The sequence below is a fragment of the Hydra vulgaris genome, chromosome 02, assembly GCF_038396675.1.
Source record: "Hydra vulgaris chromosome 02, alternate assembly HydraT2T_AEP".
Classification (NCBI taxonomy): Eukaryota; Metazoa; Cnidaria; class Hydrozoa; order Anthoathecata; family Hydridae; genus Hydra; species Hydra vulgaris.
Window position 1 is genome coordinate 50,421,412 of NC_088921.1, and position 21,453 is coordinate 50,442,864.

The following is a 21,453-nucleotide window of genomic DNA, read 5'->3' on the forward strand; positions in this document are numbered from 1 at the left end:
CATTGTTCTTTCGCCTAAAAGAGCAAATTTGAAAATATTATTTTGTTCTATCTCCGATTAACCTACAATTGTATAAAGGGTGTCCCAAAATTAACGCAAGATTTGAATTAAATAGAAAACACAGTTTTTGATCTTTTGATTGTTATTTTTTTATTGAATCATAAAGTACATAGGATAGGGTTATTTATATGGCCCCCACGGCTTTGCATGCACATACGCACTTTTTTGACGAAATTTTCCATGACCATTTTGCATAAATGTGGCTGAAATTTGTTGATGCAGCGTTGAATCTCCTTCTTTAATACAATGGTGATTGTGGGCTTGTTAACATAGACCTGTGATCTTAAATAACCCCATAAAAAGAAATCTAATGGTGTTAAATCACACGATCTAGGGGGCCAATTCTGATCACCAAAACGAGAAAGTACACAACCTGAAAATGTCTCATGCAGTAATTGAATTGTTTCACGGGCTGTATGGCATGTGGCACCGCCTTGTTGAAACCACATATTGGCCACATCAATATTATCCAATTTCGGCAGAAAGAACTGTGTTATCATGTCGCGATATCGAGCACCAGTAACAGTCACTGCTTGACCAGTCTCCTCATTTTCAAAAAAGTATGGTCCGATTATGCCTCCAGCCCAAAATCACTACCAAACAGTAACACGTTGTGGATGCATTTATTTTTCGACAATCACATGTGGGTTCTCGGAACCCCAAAAGCGGCAATTTTGGCGATTAACAAACCCATCAAGGTGAAAATGTGCTTCATCGCTTATGATGATTTTGCTCGAAAAATCAGTATCCATTTGTTGATGTTTAATAATCCACTCAACGAACTCTTTTCGCTGTGCATGGTTATTAAGCTTCAGTTGTTGTATTAATTGAATTTTATAAGCATTGAGACATAGATCTTGAGTAAGTATACACTGTAGAGAACTTCTTGAAATTTGCAATTCTTGTCTTAGACGCCGAATTGAGGTTACTGGATTGTCACCGACACTCTAACGCACTGCTTCGATATTGACATTTGACCGGCTTGTTTTTGGACGACCAGTGTGTTTGGCGTCTCCAACGGATCCAGTCTCCCTGAATTTTTCTATTAATCTCTTCACAGTTGACAAAATTAAAACACTATTTCGACCATATTTTGTATGAAATTTTTGAACTGCGGCGTCAAGCTTTCATTTTTTTTGAAATATTGTTCATTTTTCAACGCTCCATTTTTACTAACCCTAAACTTTCAGCTGTTGAAGTGTTTTTTTTTAGGGTTGCCAACACTTTACTGCACAAATGTCAACAAATTTAAATCTAGCGTTAATTTTGGAACACCCTTTATAATACATAATTATTGTTATTTAGAAATCTCGATTAAATTCTTTGTTTAGCTTCTTTTTATAATAGTTTTTATTTAATAGTTAAACTCTGTTAATTAACAGTTTAACTTTATCAATTAATAAATTAACTCTATTAGTGAATAAGTAAAAATAAAATTAAGTTCATCTTGCATGGTTTGTGCTTAATTTAATTGATGTGTTAATATCTGAAATACATAAATGATTTATCCAGAACTTAAAAAAAGTTATTTCTTTAACTTCATATTTTTTTTCACATAACTTTTAATGATTAAATAATTTAAATCAGGCGAGTTAGTCTTGTTCAGGGCCGGCGCGAGCAGGTGTTAAATTAAGGTAACTCGCAAAAACAGTGCCTCACCTAAAGGACCGGAGGCCTTTCTCCCAAAAATTAAGCCTCATTAGGGCCCCAAAATAATAAAAAAGATTACCGTCTTTAAGTATTACAAAAAAAACAAAAAAAAAACTCCTTATATTTTGAAAAGGGTCCCCTTCAGCCATAAATTGCGGGGGTGCCTAATTACTGCATTGCGTAAGAATGACTACCTAAAACATTTATCGATTTATAACATGTCGTTGTTGAAAAACGTATTTAATAAATAAGATGTAAAAAAATAACCTTTTTGTTGTAAAGATATTTTATTTTATTTCCAAAAGAGGGTGAAAAAATAGAGGCAATAGCGTAATTCTTATAAATTTCGTTTCTTCAATAATGATGATAAAAATGGTATAATTTTAACAAGAAAAACTTTAATTCTCAAATGATTTTTTGAATTTAGTATCAAACAAACTCAAACTATGACGTTGATTTTTTTAGTTTGCAAAAAAATTTTTTTTCTTTTTTTTAGGTGCCCCAAGAAGTCCTAACGGTCTTGTCACAGAGCACCGCGGCAGTGCATTTAACCAGAAAGTTCACGCCTCCTATCTTACCGTGACACGAAAATTTGTCCAGAGCCCGTTTCGAACCTGGATCTCCTTGCTTATGAAGCAAGCGCTCTAACCACTGCGCCACGGCCGCACAATAAAATAGAACAAGATAAATATAACCTCGCGTATTGTTAATAATTGCTTAATTTTATTGTAAATATAACTTTAATGCTTGAAAATTTTTTCATTGGCCTACCATCTTAATTAACAGTCTTATTTCTAAAAAAAAAATTAATTTTCTTTTTAATTTGGTTTTGACTTCCTCCAATGTAGATAAAAAGTGCTGAACATGGATGCCTCTTGGAATGCCTTTGAAACCTACCTGAAGGGGGTTTCAAAGACATTCCAAAACTAACGACTAGTCATATTTTCTGACAAAATGAAAAATGGTTGATAGCGGGTTGTCGGTGTCCGTGATCTATTTTGACCCCTGTATAAATATAAATATTTTTAAAGAACACTTTTATGACTTTTTACACTAACTTTCACCGAGTGGTATGGTTTTAACAACTTTAAATGAGTTAAATATAGAGTAAAACTCAGTAATATCATAAAACTCTTTTAAAAAAGCAAAGATAAAATTCCAACATAATGCAACTAAATTAGAAATATCGTTTCATCTCATATCAATAATTTAATTATTAAATATATTATAAATACTAATTGAAAAAGTAATAAATACTATTATAAAAAAACTTACACATTAAACTAAAAAAAAAAAAAAATACCACTAGCAATACCACTAAATTAAAATGTTATAAATAATTGGATCAAAAAAAAAAAAAAAAAAAAAGCAAGGACAGTAGAAATTTTCCGCCTACTAAAATCATGCCTATGGCATAGACACTAGCTGCTTTATACGTATTCAGAAAAAAATATAAAAGTCCCTAATTTTGAAAGGACGTCCTTTTTCGTACTTTTGTAATAGCTAGTCTTTTTGTCACATTCACCAATTCATAGCTATTAATGCATTAACAAACAAGCTTGAAGTAAACCTTATTTCAATTCTTACAATTAATTTTTTTTCATTCTGATTGTCAAAAACATTATAAAACGAAATTATTAGATACATATTTTTACAAAGTATATTATAACTTTATTTTAGTTAAATAAAATTTTTTTTATATTTATTAATTTATTTTAAATAAAAACAGTTAAAATGATAGCATTCCTAAAGTTCGTGTTTAGTGTTCATAGAATTAAGCCCAAAAAAAGTGGTATTACTAATGCCCCGTGTTTCTCTTTGTCGCCTGACAAAAGCTGAGAAAGTCGATAAACAGCTGCCAATAAAATGGTTTGACTTTGAAAGTATGGCAATATCAATAAGAGGCTCGTCTACTTCTTCTTCGAAAAATCCTTTTCTTGAGTATACGGATACCTTTTTAAAGTTTAAAATCAGGATAAAGTAAATAATAACAATAAAAATAAACACAAATATATCATAAATAGGCATAAACTATGATACAATTATTTAAGTAAAAATTATAAGAAAATTGTCGTATATTGCAAGTATAATCCGTAACAAAATATATAATCGATTATATATGAATAAATCATAATTAAAATATTTTTACAAGCTGTTATAAAAATTACTTCTGACAATAAAAATAATAAAGTTCATCACGCAAAAATATAAAACTTCAATTGATCTAAATTTTTAATTCTATTATTCTTCGAAGTAATACGACTTGTATTTAGCCCTCAAATAAACTTAAATCATTCCAAAGTAAAAAAGCAAATAGCTTGCAAAATGACGCTACCATCATTATAGTTGTTACATTTTCTACATGTAGTCAAAGCTAATAAACCAATGGAGGATAGAAATAGAACAAAAAATGCTAATGTAAACAACAAAATCCAACTACAAAATTCAATACTTAAAAACAATTCAATATTAGTATATAGTATTGTGAATTACAATATGGAATGATATGCTAGCAATTTTTAGAAAAAAATCTAAGTTTCTAGAAAAACTGATAAAATGAATTATGTTTAAAAAAACAGGGGCATATGGGAAAGAAACATACTAAACTCTTCCTATATATCCTATATAATCCACGTATCCTTGTAACCATACAAAAAACATAACCATTCAAAATAAATTTAAGTGTCGTAATAAAACATCAATTTTTTATAACTGTTATTTAGGGCAACATCAAGTTGTTGATTCCAATTTCTTACTATCATTAATTTTTACTTATTTACTAAACATTTGCGTTATGTTATTTGAGAAAACAAACAATTACGTGATATTATTTGTAAATGTTTTATCTATATAACTAACCAATCACAGACATTATTATTTAACTAACCACCTTGTTCTATAAGAATGTATTTTGTCTGTCGTTAACCGAATTTAAAACATAAATATATTATATAAAATCATCGTTTTGTATAATTTGTATAATTATTAAATATGTTTTATAATCTTCTTTGTGTTTTATTTACAAATTAAATCCAACAGTAACTTTTTAACTCAGAAAGGTGCTGGTGCTTTATACAAGGTCAAAACTCCTCAAAAAATGGCGCTGTTTGTTGTGACATAACAGTAAAGTTTTAGCCCATTCTTTTGAAGATCTAGTGGTGCACCTGAGTACAACCAGGTCAATCTCTTTTCAGTGGATTTTTCTTTTCTATAACACTTAAACTAAATTTGCTTTCCAATATTGCTGGTCTTTATATTATGTTCTTGACAAACAATAGAATTGAGAAGCTACTAGTAATTGTTTAAATTGAAATAATGAAATAAACTAAGTTCTAAGTTGCCTAATATTTTTCAAAGAATCAAAATTACATAATGCAGTTTGAAGCAAATGAGGCTTTTAAGATATAGTAAAGGCAGCTTACTACCCCCACCCCCCAAACTCCAGAAAAAAAATTAAAATGTGGGTAAGGTCAGAAAAAGCTCTTAACCCTTGGATGGTAATCTTTTTGTTGGAAGTACCACAAATTTTTTTTCAAAACACTTTTAGCTTGAGGATGCAGAACCATGGTAGATTATTGCATAGCATTAGAGTTTCATAGAATGCAGAAACTTTGTTGAAAAACAAGAGCAACATCTTGATATACCTTTAATATTTAGATGTTGCTATTAACTAATATTATGTAAGTTACAGTTAAGTTTAAAAAAAAATTGAATATCAGTTAAAATTATAATTAAAATTTAAAAACATAAATTTATATATAAAATGGATTGAATAATGACTAAACCTATAAATAAAAAATTACCTTAAACTGTATCAATTCTTTTTTAAAATCATTCAACATGTTATCATTATCTGTAGCAACATACAAAACATTTAGCTTGGTTGCTTTAATGCATTTTTTTACAAGGCTAATAATCTCAGCTTTTGACGGATTGCACATCTCATGAGTCAGTTTTTTCTCATTATTGTAGCCAGTACACTGTGCTGATGAAAATATACTACCTTGATATTTATCAAGATCGTCACATATACCAAGCTATTAAAGAAAAAACACAAAAAAATTGTTTTATCCATTTTTTTCCCCATTTACTTACTACTGTGATCAAAAAGTAAGGTGAATTTTTTTATAAAATGAAAAATCTTTTTTTATTCTTCCAAATCTGTATCGTCCCCCTCAAAATAATCCCCCCGGCCCCAATGCACTTTTGCCAACATTTTTTCCAGTCTTCGAAGCATGCCGAAAAGTCCTCGGTAGGGATAGCCTTCAATGCGCGTGCCGATTCACGTTGGATCTCTTCAATGGACTCAAAACGATTTCCCCGGAGTGGTCTCTTGAGCTTTGGGAACAGCCAGAAGTCACACGGTGCTAAGTCAGGCGAATACGGTGGTTGTGGAGCAACATGGGTAGAGTTTTTGGCGAAAAACTCACGAAGAACCAGTGCTGTGTGCGAAGGCGCATTATCGTGGTGCAAAATCCAAGAGTTATTGGCCCATAATTCCGGTCTCTTTTTGCAAATAGCTTCACGCAAACGTCGCATAACGCTTAAATAATATTCCTTGTTGACAGTTTGGCCAGTTGGAAGGAATTCGTAGTGCACGACACCACAATAATCAAAGAAAACAGTCAACATGACCTTGATTTTTGAGCGACTCTGACGTGGTTGCTTCGGTCTCGGCTCGCCTTTTTCACGGTATTCACTCGATTGGTCGGTTGTTTCAGGGTTGTATGCGTAGACCCAAGTCTCATCGCCAGTAATAATTTGTTTGTAGACGTCTTGATAGTCAGAAAGCATTGCTTCACACGTTTTAACGCGACGCTCTTTTTCAAAGAAATTGAGAAATTTCGGCACCAAACGTGATTTGAGTCTTCTGAGGCCCAAATGATCCTTCAAAATCGCTTGCACCGATCCAAATGATATTCCAACCATGTCAACAAGGTCTCGAATGGTTAACCGACGATTTGCAAGCACCAATTCTTTGATTTTGTTGATGTGGCAATCATCAATCGAAGTCGATGGTCGTCTGGAGCGTTCCAAGTCATCAACACGTTCTAGGCCTTCTTTGAAGTCTTTGTACCACTTGTAAACATTTTTTTGAGACATAGTCTCTTCACCGAAGGCCTTTTGCAACATTTGATACGTTTCAGCAGCAGAAATATCATTCCGCAAACAAAATTTAATAGCACTTCTTTGCTCAACAAAATTAGACATCGTGAAAATCGCCGAATGCACTTTTGGTACTTCAGAAACAAGCGTAAACAAAAAAAAAATAATTATGAGTTTGACATGTAATTTGGCGCAAATGTTAATGACATTCCTACCAACTTAAAAATAAAAAAGATTGGACGATTCAAATAAGGCGGGAAGTTTAAATTAAAAATTCACCTTACTTTTTGATCACAGTAGTATAATAAAAAGAAACCTTGATCACTTCATAAAATTAAGATTTACCATGTCTTGCCCATTACGTAAATGAATTGCAATGTATTGGTTCCCATTGAGCTCATTTTTAATGTAGTCATCAGCCTGATTATTTAACTGATCAGAAAACTCCAAATATTTTTGCAGATATTGATGTTCTCTTAATGAGGGAAAATTACCAGGTGCTCCTTGAAAAGCAAGAACAGGAAATTTATAAGAAGGAAACCTATAAAAACCAAAAAATACTCTAGTTTTTTTTAGGCAAAAATTATTAAATAAATGTATTGATTGTTTACAGGTTGAACAGAAAACCAAATCTATTTGTTATTTAAACATATTTAATAAATGAATATATTATCTAAATATAATGCCAATAATTCTTTATTTTAAAAACAATTTTTTAATGTTTAGCATAAATAAGCATGATGTATATATGAACCATTATGTATAAATGTATATATGAAACATGTTTTTTAAAATGACGAATTTGCTCAAAACTTCTTGAGCAAATCCGCCCTTTTAAAAAACACAGATATCATATATACCTATTTGTCAGTCGAAGTGGCAGCACTTCTTGCATATTTTACATATTTGTCAGTCGATATGTAAACAATAAAAAAATTAAAATAGTAGTAAAAGCATTTAGAATGTTTGTTTTCTTAATTAAAAAAATATAAAACATTCCAGTTTATTAAGTTGTATTTTTGTGGATTTTTTTTAAAAAAAAAACTAATTAAAAAATTAAATCTAATAGTTTTACATAAAGTGTACTTGATTCTGTCACTTTTAAAGACAAAGAGTTGTTAAGAGCCAATTCACACTACAAACAGTGAATTTAGATGCCAAACTATAGGAATATATAATAGAGTGTTAGCCAGCCCAATGGCACTGCGCATAATGCAGAATTCCCAATGGGTTTAAAACTCCCAAAAAGTAATAATACTAAATAAAATTTCCAATATTTAGTATAACAACAATAAATATTCTCAATATTGCAAAAATGCAGTAAAAAATAAATTCTTGGCTAACACACCTTAAGTGTGTAAATATATATATATATATATATATATATATATATATATATATATATATATATATATATATATATATATATATATATATATATATATATGGCTATTTCCACTATGGAAGAGATAAATTTCGTGTTTAAAAGTTTCTTTTTTCAAAAGGTTTTATTTCTTTAATTATAGTTTAAACACCTTAAAATTATTGTTAAAATAAATTTTGAGTAGAAAATGTTTGAACCGAGTAGATAAATTTGATGAATGTTAGCAACTGTTTGTTCTTTTTATTATTCGAAAAAGTGAGTAAAACTTGAGGGCTAGTTATTGCAATATTTTAAACAAAACATATCCATATTTTTGTTTAGAAAGAATCTTTGAGACTACATATATGTCTTGAGTAAAAAAACTTTTACTCTTTAAAAATAATTCAAGTGTTTTTTTTTTAGAAATTATATATTTTAATGTAAACTTTTAATCATTACAAAAAAAAAAATTGGTCAAAAAGCATTGTATTAACATATAGTTATAGTTTAAAAGCTGTTGCGTCACTGAACCCATCGACGGGATAATTAGCGTTTTATAAAATAGCGCGGTAAAGAAGTCAAAATATTATCCAAAAGATCAGATTTCGTTATGAGTTTTCAAATTTTTCAAATTTGAATAAATTTTTGCATTTTTGTATTGTGAAGGGCTATTAGTAAATATTAGTAAACTTTTGGATTTATGTTAACATTTTCTTATAAATTTGTAAATTTTTAAGAAATGGAATCAAAATTTGAAGTAAAAAAAAAACGTTATGCAGAATACCAAGCTAATTATGTTTCTCAGAATGCTGACAAAAAGAAAGAAATGTCCAGAGTTAGATCTAAGAGATATCGAGAAAAATTGAAAGTCGATCCTAATAAAAAAGCAGCTTATGCTGCTAAAGCAAAATTAAGAGTTTGAAAAAGTCGCGCTTTAAAAAGAAAACTTTTAAATCAATATCAAAGACCAAGCTCATCTTTTAAAAACGTTCAACAAAGAGGAAAAGCATTGAAAAAAGTTTTAAAAGCACTACCAACTTCAAAGGAGAAACAATCTGAAATTCTTTCTATTTTTTCAAATAGCTCTGCTTGTAAAGATAATTCGGGTCTACCTCCAGCATGTTCAAAGCTGTATGGTCTTTCTGAAAGCAATGTTTTAGCAGTTGTAAACTTTTATAATGAAGATGAAGTTTCCCAAATATTACCAAACAAAAAAGATGTCACTTGAATTCAATTATCTGACGGAAAAGCAAACAATATTCAGATACGTCATTTATATTATACGCTAAAAGAAGCTTTTGAGTTATTTAAGTAAAAGCATCTGCACATAAAAAACTCAGCAAATTTTGCGACCTTCGACCACGCAATGTAAAATCAGTTACAAAATTTCCGCATAATGTTTGTGTTTGTAGTTTGCATGAAAATATGCGATTTGCCTTAAATGCATTAACAAAATAAATTCAAGCGCCTTCAATCAAAGTTGGATCTGAAATGATAAATAACTTTGTTTGTGAACCGTACACATACGATTGCGCCTACGACAAATGCGTTGCATGCAAAGGTATGAAACAGTTCGATAAACACTTGCAAACTGTTAATACATTTGGTTTCGAAGTATCCTGGGACGAGTGGAGAAAGCCTGAAACTAAAACATATGCAAACATTGAAAAAATTTCAAAAAAGTCTACTGTAACAGAACTCATCCAACACATATCAGCGATGCATGATAAGTTCGTTAAACACGCATTTGTAAAGAAAAACCAATCAACAATTTTTAATAAACTGAAGGAGGTTTCGATGAGTGTTAATTCTGAAATTGCGGTAATCCAAGTTGACTGGGCTGAAAACGCTAGGTGTTTCTATCAAAATGAGCCACAAGTGGCTCATTTTGGTCAAAATCAAGTTTCTATCATGACCCTAGCAGTCTGGAACATTGAGTTAAAAACATTTGCCATAGTTTCAGATTCAACTGATCATACTAAGCCTTCCGTTATACCGTACATTGACAAAATCCTTCACCTTATTCCTGATCAAGTCAAAGAAGTACACATGTTCAGCGATAATGCCACTTCTCAGTTCAAAAACAAAAGCATTATGGCTGTAATGGTTGTGTTTGAAAAACGTTTTAATAAAAAATTCTTCTGGCATTTCTTTGCACGAGAAAGGAGTGGTTGACGGAATAGGAGCTACTGTTAAGCGAATCGCAGCCCTGAGAGTTAAAACTAGTCAATACGAAATCAGGTCAGCAGCAGATTTTGCGTTAGCATTACAAGATTTGCAAATATCTGTAATTCACATGTCAGATAACGATACAAGACAACAAAAAAATGAACTTGGATTCAGTTCAATTTTAAGTTATTTAAGAAAAATCAAAGGTATATCAAAATCACATTATTTTTATGTTCAGAATGATAACGTTGTTCCGATGCTATTTTTACCTGAGTATAATTAAAATTTATTACAAAATAACAAAACTTTTTAAAATGATTTTAATTTCGTCTTTTTGTTTCGTCACTGAACGTTGCGTCACTGAACTGATAGTTTTTTTTCTATAAAATAAAACGATATGAAAACTTTATTGTTTGTGGCTTTTTTTATGACTACCTTATTGCCAAATGAATAAATTACAACAAAAAAATCTAATAAGTCAAGCAAGAATTAAAATTTCAGCGAAAACTCCATTTAAAAGTATGCTGATAAAAAAACACTTTTTTCCGCGTTGCGTCACTGAACTCATGTTTTAATTTTTGCTATGTAGCAGTGTTATGTTAATACAATTGTGTTTAATTTATATTATAAAATTTTAATTCAAGATTGATTTAGAGTAATAAAAAATTATTTTTGAGTTATAGAAAAATTTCTATTAAAAAAAATCTCTCCGCATGATGCGTCATTGAACTATGGAATTGGCCATATATATATATATATATATATATATATATATATATATATATATATATATATATATATATATATATATATATATGTATATATATATATATATATATATTTTTTTTTTTTTAAACATCATTCGCTTCCAACAAGGCTGCAAGCAGCCACTAATTAAAGTTGGAAGTTACTGTAAGAGAAAAGATGAAGATTGTAGAGCAAGATAACAATTGACGGACGATTTAAAAGATTGCAAATTATATGAATCAGGAAAGCAAGATATATATATATATATAAGCATATATATATATATATAATATATATATATATATATATATATATATGTATATGTATATGTATATGTATAAATATATATATATATATATATATATATATATATATATATATATATATATATATATATATATATACATATATATATATATAGATCTATAGTTTGTTGGCTTTGGGAAGAGCGGAAGAAAAAAAGTGATTCTTACGCCAACACATACATCACTTTTAATTACTTTTGACTTTCGTCCAACATTTTCGTGTTGGACGAAAGTCAAAACCATTAATTTAATTACAAATTAATTGTTATATAAAAAAACCACAAAAACGCAAACTTAATTGACCAGAATGTTTTTAAAAACATTCTGAATGTTTTTAACAATATAAACAATGTTTTTATTTTTATTTTTTTTAATAAAATGTTTTTATTTTTATTTTTTTTAATAAAATGTTTTTATTTTCATTTTTTTTACTGTAAATCATGTGCGGAGTGTTGCTACATCGACTATCTTATAGCCTGACTCGCAAGGGAGTGCTGCTACATCGACTGACAAATAGCCTGACTCGAAAGGGAGTGCTGCTACATCGACTGACAAATAGCCTGACCCGCAATGGAGTGCTGCTACATCGACTGAGGGTTTGGTTGGGGCAGGCAGTCTATCATTATTAAAAAAAAAAAATTCCGGTCTTGCATTTTAATTTTTACTTTTTGTCAACAAAATATGGAAAAAACTTAAAACTTTCGGACAACATCTAAGGGTTCTATATATATATATATATATATATATATATATATATATATATATATATATATATATATATATATATATATATATATATATATATATATATATATATATATATATATATATATATATATATATACATATATATATATATATATATATATATATATATATATATATATATATATATATATATATATATATATATGTATATATTAGAGATGGGAAATGAATCAAACCGAACTAGAACCTAACATATGACTGAACAGAACCGAACCCAAACTTTACTTGTTAACAAACCGAACCTGAACTTTAAATTGAATTGACTTGTTGTCAATTTCAAACCGAACCAAACAAACTGTTTTTACCCTAACCAAACCGAAAAGAGATTTATAGTGAAAATTTTGCAATTTGCACTAAAATACATAACATAATACATTATATAATACATAGCATAAGTCTACAATACATAACATAATTATGTGCATATGTGTAATTATGTAAAACTATATATATATATATATATATATATATATATATATATATATATATATATATATATATATATATATATATATATATATATATATATATATGTATATATATATAATTATATTATATGTATAATTATAATAAATAACATAACATAATAATCATAATCTAATACATAAAATAAGTCTACAATACATAATACGTAATATAAGCCTACAATATATAACATAATACTATTTTGTTTACGGCCAGTCTGTAAGATCAATGGTTTAGACAGCGACAGCATGCATATTTAAAAGCAGTTTTTCTGTCCAGCATGAATAAAAAATATATTATTCATTCTTCACACAAGCTTTCAGCACTTAATGTTCCTTCTTACAAATACTTGTTTTTTGTCAATGCAGAAGATCGCAATTTTGTTTATTCAGAGATGTGTAGTATGGTACGCAAAAAAATTTTTTCTTCAATACCTCAGGCACTACAGATATGGACACTTTAAGTAAATGCAGTCATTCAAATCAATTACCTTCAAAAAAGAGTAAATGTAACCCTAAATCGTATAACTTGCTGACAGGCTTTAAAACAACTGCCACTCCACTGTCTAAGGCTGGCAGTAATGACACAAGGCATGAATTTGACAATTACTTAGCACTGTCTGTGACTGTGTGATGCATTGCAGTTCTGAAAAACAATGACCTTTAACCTAATCTTTTGATAATGGCAATGACTGCTAGAGAATTTTTGGCTATTCTTAATACTAATACTGCAAGTGAAAGTGTGTTTTCAGTATGTGCGGTGACGATTAGTGATCACAGGCCTCGCCTAAACCCAGAAACATTAGAAATGCTGATATACATAACATACAGCGCTGATTAGTAGGCTACTTAAGCTACTGTTATCTGTGTTCAGAAAGTTACTGCTTTTATGTTTTGCGTACTCAAACTACAGTGTTTTTATTTTTGAACTTTTGTAGTTGCAGTAGCTAAATCATTGCTAATTATTGCAAATAATTTATAATGCTTTAACTACCTAATATTATTAACTACTATATTACTTTAATTTAATTTTATCTTTGTGAATGTAACTAATAAAACTAATTAAAAAACAATTTGGTTGAACCAAACCCAAACTTTAGTTGTGAACAAATGGAAGGAAACCCAAACTGCGCTTAAGACCGAACCAAACTCAAACATTAGATATAACCGAAACAAACCCAAACTTTAGTTGTTACCGAATGGAAGTATATATATATATATATATATATATATATATATATATATATATATATATATATATATATATATATATATTTATATATATATACATATATATACATACATACATACATACATACATATATATATATATATATATATACAGGGCTTGTGATGAAGAAAATCGTCAAGCGTGTTAAATCGCGCTCGTAAAATTAGAAAATGTTTTCATCGAGCGTGATTACGTGCGCTCGAAATAACGTCGGCGAGCGCGATCATGAAAATTGCTGAAGGCGATGCTCATAAAAAGCTTTTTATTTTTTTTTATCTTTTTTTATTTGTTACATAATTCTTTCGTCAAAAAATGTTTGAATTAGTATCACGCTCATGAAACTACTTCAACGAAGTAGATTTTTATACTTCTAAACTTCTTGTATATTGTCAGATCGCGATTTTATTTTTAACTATTTATATTAATAAAAAAATAATATCAAACAAAAACGCAACTTCTTATTGATTTAGTATTGAAGTATAATTTAGTGTTTTGATTCGTTGTTTTGATATTTGCATTTTAAAATGTTACGCGGTAAACTTAATTAACGGTTAATGGTTTTTATATTTTTTGATATTTTTTATTCAAATTAATTATTTAATTTTTTTCTAAAATTTCTTTTTTAAATTACGTTTTTTTAACCTTAAAAAAATAACACATAATTTGAAATAAGAATAAATTAGAATAATAACTTTCCATTTAATAAACGTTGACGTTATTACTTTGTTTACTTTTCGAATGCGATTGCGAACATTCTAAACAACAGAATCGTTTTAAATTTGATTTAAAATAAATAATAGTTAATAAAAAAACCTATACTATAAACAAAAACTAATTTTAAAAATTACACTATTATTAATATTTATTTTTATTATAAACGATGTGTGGAATATTACAAACAATAAATCAAATAAATCTTACTTGATATTTTCACAAGATTAAAAATACTCTAAAAAGATTAAAAATAAAGTTTTAATTTTCTTATAGTGGTTTTCTAATTTTCTATTCTTATTTTATTTGCGCATTTTTGTATTCACATTGTGTTTCCACGTGCACATTCCATAATAGAAATTAGTGACTATTAACGACTTCAAACTGCTCATTCATTACATTAGTGCAAAAGAGAACGACGTAGTGCTTTTTATATTTTATATTAGTGCTTTGATAATAGTATATCTTTAATAAAAAATCTTTTTTAAATATTTTATGAAAATAAAAAAATAATCCCGAACTATTGGACAAGCGTTATTTTATACGCTTGTTATAAGCTGAACGAGCGTTGTTTATCGCGCCTAGAACGTTTGAAAATACCGTTTACGAGCGCATTTTACGAGCGGAGCGCGATCGCGCTCGCTTCATCACAAGCCCTGTATATATATATATATATATATATAAATATGTATATATATATGTATATATATATAGATATATATATATATACACACACTGCCGCTCATGGAAGTTAGGACAAAAAATATTTTTTGTCTAAAAAAAGAACAATATTAAAATCTAATTGCATTATAAAATTAATTTATATTAATAAAATTTATGTTTATATAAAAATAAATCAAGTTAAATAAAATTTGTATAAAAAAATTCTAAATTAAGTTATTTTAATGTAAATAGTACATGCAAGTAAAAGCCTTATCATTTCAAGTTTTAATAAACTAAGAAACATTAAATTCATGTATGAACCAGTATTTTACATTATCGACTTAAATTTTTTAAGTTTTTTATTTAACAAGTATTTCTTTTGCTTACTGTGTTTTTATATGCAGATTTAATTATTATATTATGGATTTTATAAACTTTTATTGCATAAAACTGACTGATGATATATTTTATATTGAAAATGTATAAAAAATATAATTTTTATTAATTAAATTAACAATTCTATAACATAATTACATTTTTTTTTTTGAAAAAATCTCCATTGTGCTAACTTCCATGAGTGGCAGTGTATATATATAAATATAAAGTTTACCTACCTTTGAATCCAGCCCTCCCTTGTGTAAGCATCACCTAAAGTGTTCCATAGCAATCCTTTGTGTTCTATAGTAGATACAAAGCTTATATTGAAATGATCCCAAAATGGGCCAAACGGATTTCCTTCTTTCATAGCACATTCTTTATTGCTTCGAAACGAATAACAGAAACCTAAATTGTTATAACAAAGTTGTTAATTAACTAGAATTTTCAATAGTTGTAACTAGCAAGTTCTCCATGCAGAGGTCTTGTTTATCAAGGTATCTGTTTTAAAGTTAAAAGGTGGCAGGAGTATATACAACAATATAGTTTTTTTCTTCTTTTAGTGAAAACGGCAAATGCCTTTTTCATCACTTTTTATTTTATTGGTAGTATATTATTATTTATTGAAAACCAACCCATATGGCCACCTTGGCAAATTAGGAACTAACCTTTTATTACAAGGTAAATTAAGGGAACAAAATTAAAAATACAAAGAACTTTGTTCTTAGACTTAGAATACGATAAACTTTTCTTAATTACAACTATTATGTTCTCATATTTTAAATTACATCTTCTTTTTTCATTACGTTTCTTATTTATAACATTCATATTCTAAATTACATCTTATGTTTTTCAATTATTACTTTCATTTTCTCAATTACATTTTAGGTTTCTTAATTACAACTTTCAAGTTCTCAATTAGAATAAAAATTATTTGAAAATAAAATTCCTTTATTTGACACATCTCTTAAATTAGACATTCTTCAATAAGATACTCAAAAAGATACAAACATTAACATTCATTTAAAAAAAGAAAGATTTGTCGCGCCCTGGTGAGCAGTTGCTTTATTAAACCGTAATCATTTTTTAAATCTTTTTTACAAGATCATCTCTCTAGAAGAACTTTCTCTCTGGAATGTCCTTTTATTATTGCAAGAAGATTCAGGCGTTTACTGCTTGTGTGTAACCATTTGGCGAATTTTATATGCCAAAGTTTTTAAATAAATATTATTGCAAGGAGCCAATGTAAAAAGGTCCTGTTCGATGTTAAGCTCTGTTATACTCAGTTTTCTAAATCTTGTATTTATCTCAGATGTTAGGCTCTAGTGACTTTTAAAAAGTCTTTAACAGTGTCATTAACTAAACTAAATCTAACATTTAATCTCTAATTCATGGGTCTGATCTTTTTACTTCTCCATAGAATAGGTCAGAGTTATTTGGAAAGAACTTTTCCTCTAACTTGACTTTATAATCAAATGGCTATATTCTTACTACGATTCACATCCAAATCATTCTAGATAGCAATGTTAAAGTTAATTCTCAATCAAACACTTCTACAGTTTGTGCTTCAGACAAAACTTCCATCATAGTCTTAAAAAAGCGTTCTCAAGAACTCTCTTGAATTTTTGCTAAACTTTTAAATAGTGCTAAATAAGTGGTTCCAATTTTTCAAAACTCTAGAAAACACTTTGGCTAACTATCCTACGATTAGTCTTCACTCTGTGCTTCACTCATTAGCTTCTTTATATAAAGATTGTTAAATCTTTTTTTTTTAACTGCAGTATTTTTAACTTCATTTCGAGCAACTTTAAGGTTACCACAAAGTTCTATCTTTGCTTCTGTATTGTTTCTCCAATAAATGTCTTCATAAAAATATTTAATCTAAAGTGGCTCTATTTGCTGATGATTCAACTTTATACTTTTGTCTTGACAAAAATTTGTCATTTTTTGATTGCTTAGAACAAGCAGCCAATTTTAATCTGATCTCTCTTCTGTAACAAATTGGGGCTTGCAGTGGCTTGTGGATTTTAAGTCTGGACTTAAAATCCACAATTTTGTTGGACAACAAAACTCATTAATTTACTGCAAACAAATATTGCAATATTGTCAATATTCTTATATTGATGAATAATAACTCTTTCACTCTCCGACAATCTAAATCATGGTCAATGCTCAAACAAGCTATCATCTCTAGTTTGATCAACCAAAACTCATCCAAAACTCACTCGCTTAGCTTCTTATTAAAAGGATGCAACTTGCATCCTTTTACTTTATCTGTTCCTTCATGCTATAAAAACTTTTATTAATCCAATTTTTTCCTTGCACATCAACAAAACCTCATAACTCTTACCCATTTTCATGTTTTCCTGACTTATACAACCTACAACTTTTTAAGTCTTCAGTTAACTGTTTCCTAGCTCTTTAACCCTATCCTCTATTTTCTAGTAACTCATAACTTAATAGTAGTTGCTTGCAACCTTGTTGCTTGCAACCTTGTTGCAAGTAAATTAGTTTTTAAAAATATATAAATATATGATAGTATTTAATAAATAGTAAATGTAAGTTTAAATTTATAATATATAAAATATAATTAAATTTTTTCTACCCTTGACTATCAACCCCTGCTAAATCTTGCCAGAGCCAGGTTAGCAAAAAGTCTCATGTTTTGCCGGGGCCCTGGTCACCCACAACTAAAAAGTACATAATAACAATAACAACATTAACAATAAAACAATTCATAGTATTTTCTAACATGAAATTGCTATTTTCTTCGTAATTGGCATTTAGATTAGCAAACTAGATTTTACTATAATAGAATCTATCTTGTTATTTTTCCTAAAGATTAAGGTTGGCATTAAAATTAACTGCACAAACTTAAACCCTAAGTGGATGTATGTACACTCCTCTCATGTTTTCCTTATTTAAGTCAGTTGATGTATGTACACTTCCTGCATATTCTCCAAAAAAATACACAAAAAAACAAACAAATATATATAAATAAAATGGAATAAGCAACAAAAAAATGTAAATAAATACTTTCTGGTGTAAACAGACTTGCCATTCTTTAAAAAATGATTAAACTTAGTTACATTAAACACAATATTTATGGAGCCAAACACAGTAAAAAAGATGAATACTGTAAATTTAACCTTATTTGATTGTGCCATCAATTTCCTAACTCCTTTAACTACTCTTTAAGTTCATCGAAAGAGTTGCTCAAGTGAAACTCTTTCTGTAAGAACCATTCCATGAGAGCTATTCGTATTCCAGCTGAGAGAATGCTTTTAATGGATTATTGGGATTATATATTTATAATATATACTTTTAAGTGAATTACTGGGTAGATTTAAAGTAAGTTTTTGTATGAATTGTGATACTAGTTGAAAGGGTAATTAATACTTTTAAATCATAGTTATTGTTATTGTTATTATCATACAATTTAAGATACTAACATTTTCAGTTAACCATGTTTGATCTTTGAAGAACTGCACATCTTTCATAACCATTTTCCTGGTCCTACATGACTTGTTCTAAAATTCAGAAAATTTTTGCACTTAAGGATGTTCTGGTTTTGCATTTTGGCAGATTTTTGCAGCACACACTATGATGAAATAGTGATATCAATTAAAATCTCTAGTAGTAACAAAACTTAAAATGCTGCAACAGATCAATAATAATGACATTATCTAATAATGTGGCAGCAACCTCCCATTTATAAAGTTAAACTTAATGTTTTCATTAAAAGTTAGAGCATGGTTAGATCTAAACCTTTTTAGAAACAAACTTTATTTACTACCAAAACACAGTAACACACTAACTATTCAACAATAAGAATTAGTTATTGTGTAACAAGAACAATAATTTATAACAGTGTTGCTATGGCAATCTAATTTCAACACAAAGTTAATTTTGCAAAACACATTCAAATCAATAAAACAACAGCAGGTGCAAACAGATACAAATCATTATATTAAAACTGCACAATAGTATTATAAATTATATTAAAGTTATGTTACAGTATTATAAAAAAACACCAATTTTTTAAGTAACTAAAAAACCTTTTCTTTTATCAGGTGGCCAGATCTTAGGTGACAATTTTTCCATGAATTCCTCCATTAATATGACACGATGATATGACTGCAAAGGATTCACTTTAAACCATCTATCAAAGTTAATTTGAAGCTAAATGAACCAATTATTAGTTAATTGAATGAAAACTGATAAAAAGAAAAGAAAAAATAATAAATATGTAAAACAAACAAAAGCAAGAAACAATTTTTGATTTTATTAAACACTTCAAGTTTTACAATTTTATATTTTTTTGACTCTTGATTGGTTTTAAATAGAAATAGAGACAATATATTAAAATCAAACAATTAAAAAAGATTAGAAAATTAAAGACCTTACTTTATCTTAACTTTATCAATGTATGGGACATATACACTGATAAAGTTCACCTGAGATCTGGGTACAAGATCGATTCTTTGAAGTTTAGAACAAAAATACTTACTGATTTATAAATCATGCGAGATGAATATGTAACCCAAGGTGGCAAAATCAGAGTTCTATTAATTCCTTTTGCAAATGCCAGGGCACCAATAAACTGCTCTGCTTGATTTCCGAATCTACCTTTAAATTATTAAGATCGTTGTAATATATTCTTATACAAATCTAGTCTAAATAGTATAAACTCAAAATAAAGTGAGACATAACATGCACTATGAAATGATAACAGAGTAATGATAAAATTCTGAATGAACAAAAAACAATACATACCCATACAAGGGCAATATACAACATAACCATTTTCATCTATACTTTTACAAGCGATAATATCAAGCCAAAGTATAACAATAAATATTAACATACTATAAAGATAAACTAAAAATATAATCTTTATAAAAAAATTTACATTTATAGTGTAAACCAAAATCTAAATTTATACTAAATTAGTTTAGCTATTCAGCATTTATGTATTATATTTATTATTTATTTATATTTATTGTATTATATTTATTATTTATTTATATTTATGTATTATATTTATTAAATAGCATAAAATTTATTTATTAAAAATTAACACAAATAAACTAATTTTGTTAGTTAAAACTAACGAAAATAATTACCATAACAGGAGTATTTAATTAGCATGATAATGGTTATTATGTGATAATATTTTATAATTATTAAACTAAATTACATAATAATACATAACTACCATTATTATACTGATTTGCTAACTTTTTTTTTACATCTGATTATTAAGATGCTCCAAGAAGACATAACAATCTTAGCACAGAGTACTGTGAAGGAATATTTAAGCATAAAACTTCTCAATTCTGAAGAACATACTCTAATCACTGCCCAATGGCTGCTCTTAAGAAAAATAACTTTTTCATTGTATGGTTAAAAATATAACAATAATGATACTTAAAGCAAATTTTAAAAATAAAAGTGAGCAGTGTAGTACCATGCCAATCTTAATACGCAGTAGTAATAATAGTAGTGGCACACATATATATATATACGTATATAAAAATATACATATATATAAAAATATATATATATATATAAATACGTACATATATATAAATATATATATATATATAAATAAGTACATATATATAAATATATATATAAATATATAATATATAATATATATATATATATATATACATATATATATATATATATATATATATATATATATATATATATTATAAATATATATATATAATATATATAAAATGAAAAATGAAAATGTCTGCTGACACCCCTTGAAAGTGTTCTATATAAAAATATAACACTGGATTTTAAAAATTTTTCAATAAAAAATATTTT

General features: G+C 27.9%; 1 protein-coding gene across 2 annotated transcripts; it reads right to left on the minus strand.

Moving 5' to 3' along the window:
* Window positions 1–2,831: 2,831 nt before the first annotated feature.
* On the minus strand, window positions 2,832–20,544 carry LOC100197986 (GDP-fucose protein O-fucosyltransferase 1). 2 transcript variants are annotated; one of them, XM_065791266.1, is made up of 7 exons: window positions 20,389–20,544; window positions 20,123–20,241; window positions 19,671–19,794; window positions 15,852–16,020; window positions 7,162–7,357; window positions 5,514–5,747; window positions 2,832–3,663 (listed from the first exon to the last, which is right to left on the minus strand). In XM_065791266.1, exons 1-7 carry the CDS (start codon window positions 20,477–20,479, stop codon window positions 3,457–3,459), a joined length of 1,140 nt encoding a protein of 379 aa, XP_065647338.1. In that variant the 5' UTR covers window positions 20,480–20,544; the 3' UTR covers window positions 2,832–3,456. The 2 variants fall into 2 exon arrangements, with proteins under 2 accessions (XP_065647338.1, XP_065647339.1); XM_065791267.1 differs by having other exon boundaries at window positions 20,123–20,237; window positions 20,389–20,500.
* Between the last annotated feature and the right edge of the window lie 909 nt (window positions 20,545–21,453).

Bases quoted from the DNA above. Each gene is read 5' to 3' on its own strand.
- LOC100197986 (XM_065791266.1), bottom strand. From the start codon at position 20,479: ATGTTAATATTTATTGTTATACTTTGGCTTGATATTATCGCTTGTAAA. The intron at 19,795-20,122 runs GTAAGTATTTTT...TGGTTCATTTAG, and splicing joins CTCGCATGATTTATAAATCA to CTTCAAATTAACTTTGATAG. The intron at 16,021-19,670 runs GTTTTTTAGTTA...ATAACAATTTAG, and splicing joins GCCACCTGATAAAAGAAAAG to GTTTCTGTTATTCGTTTCGA.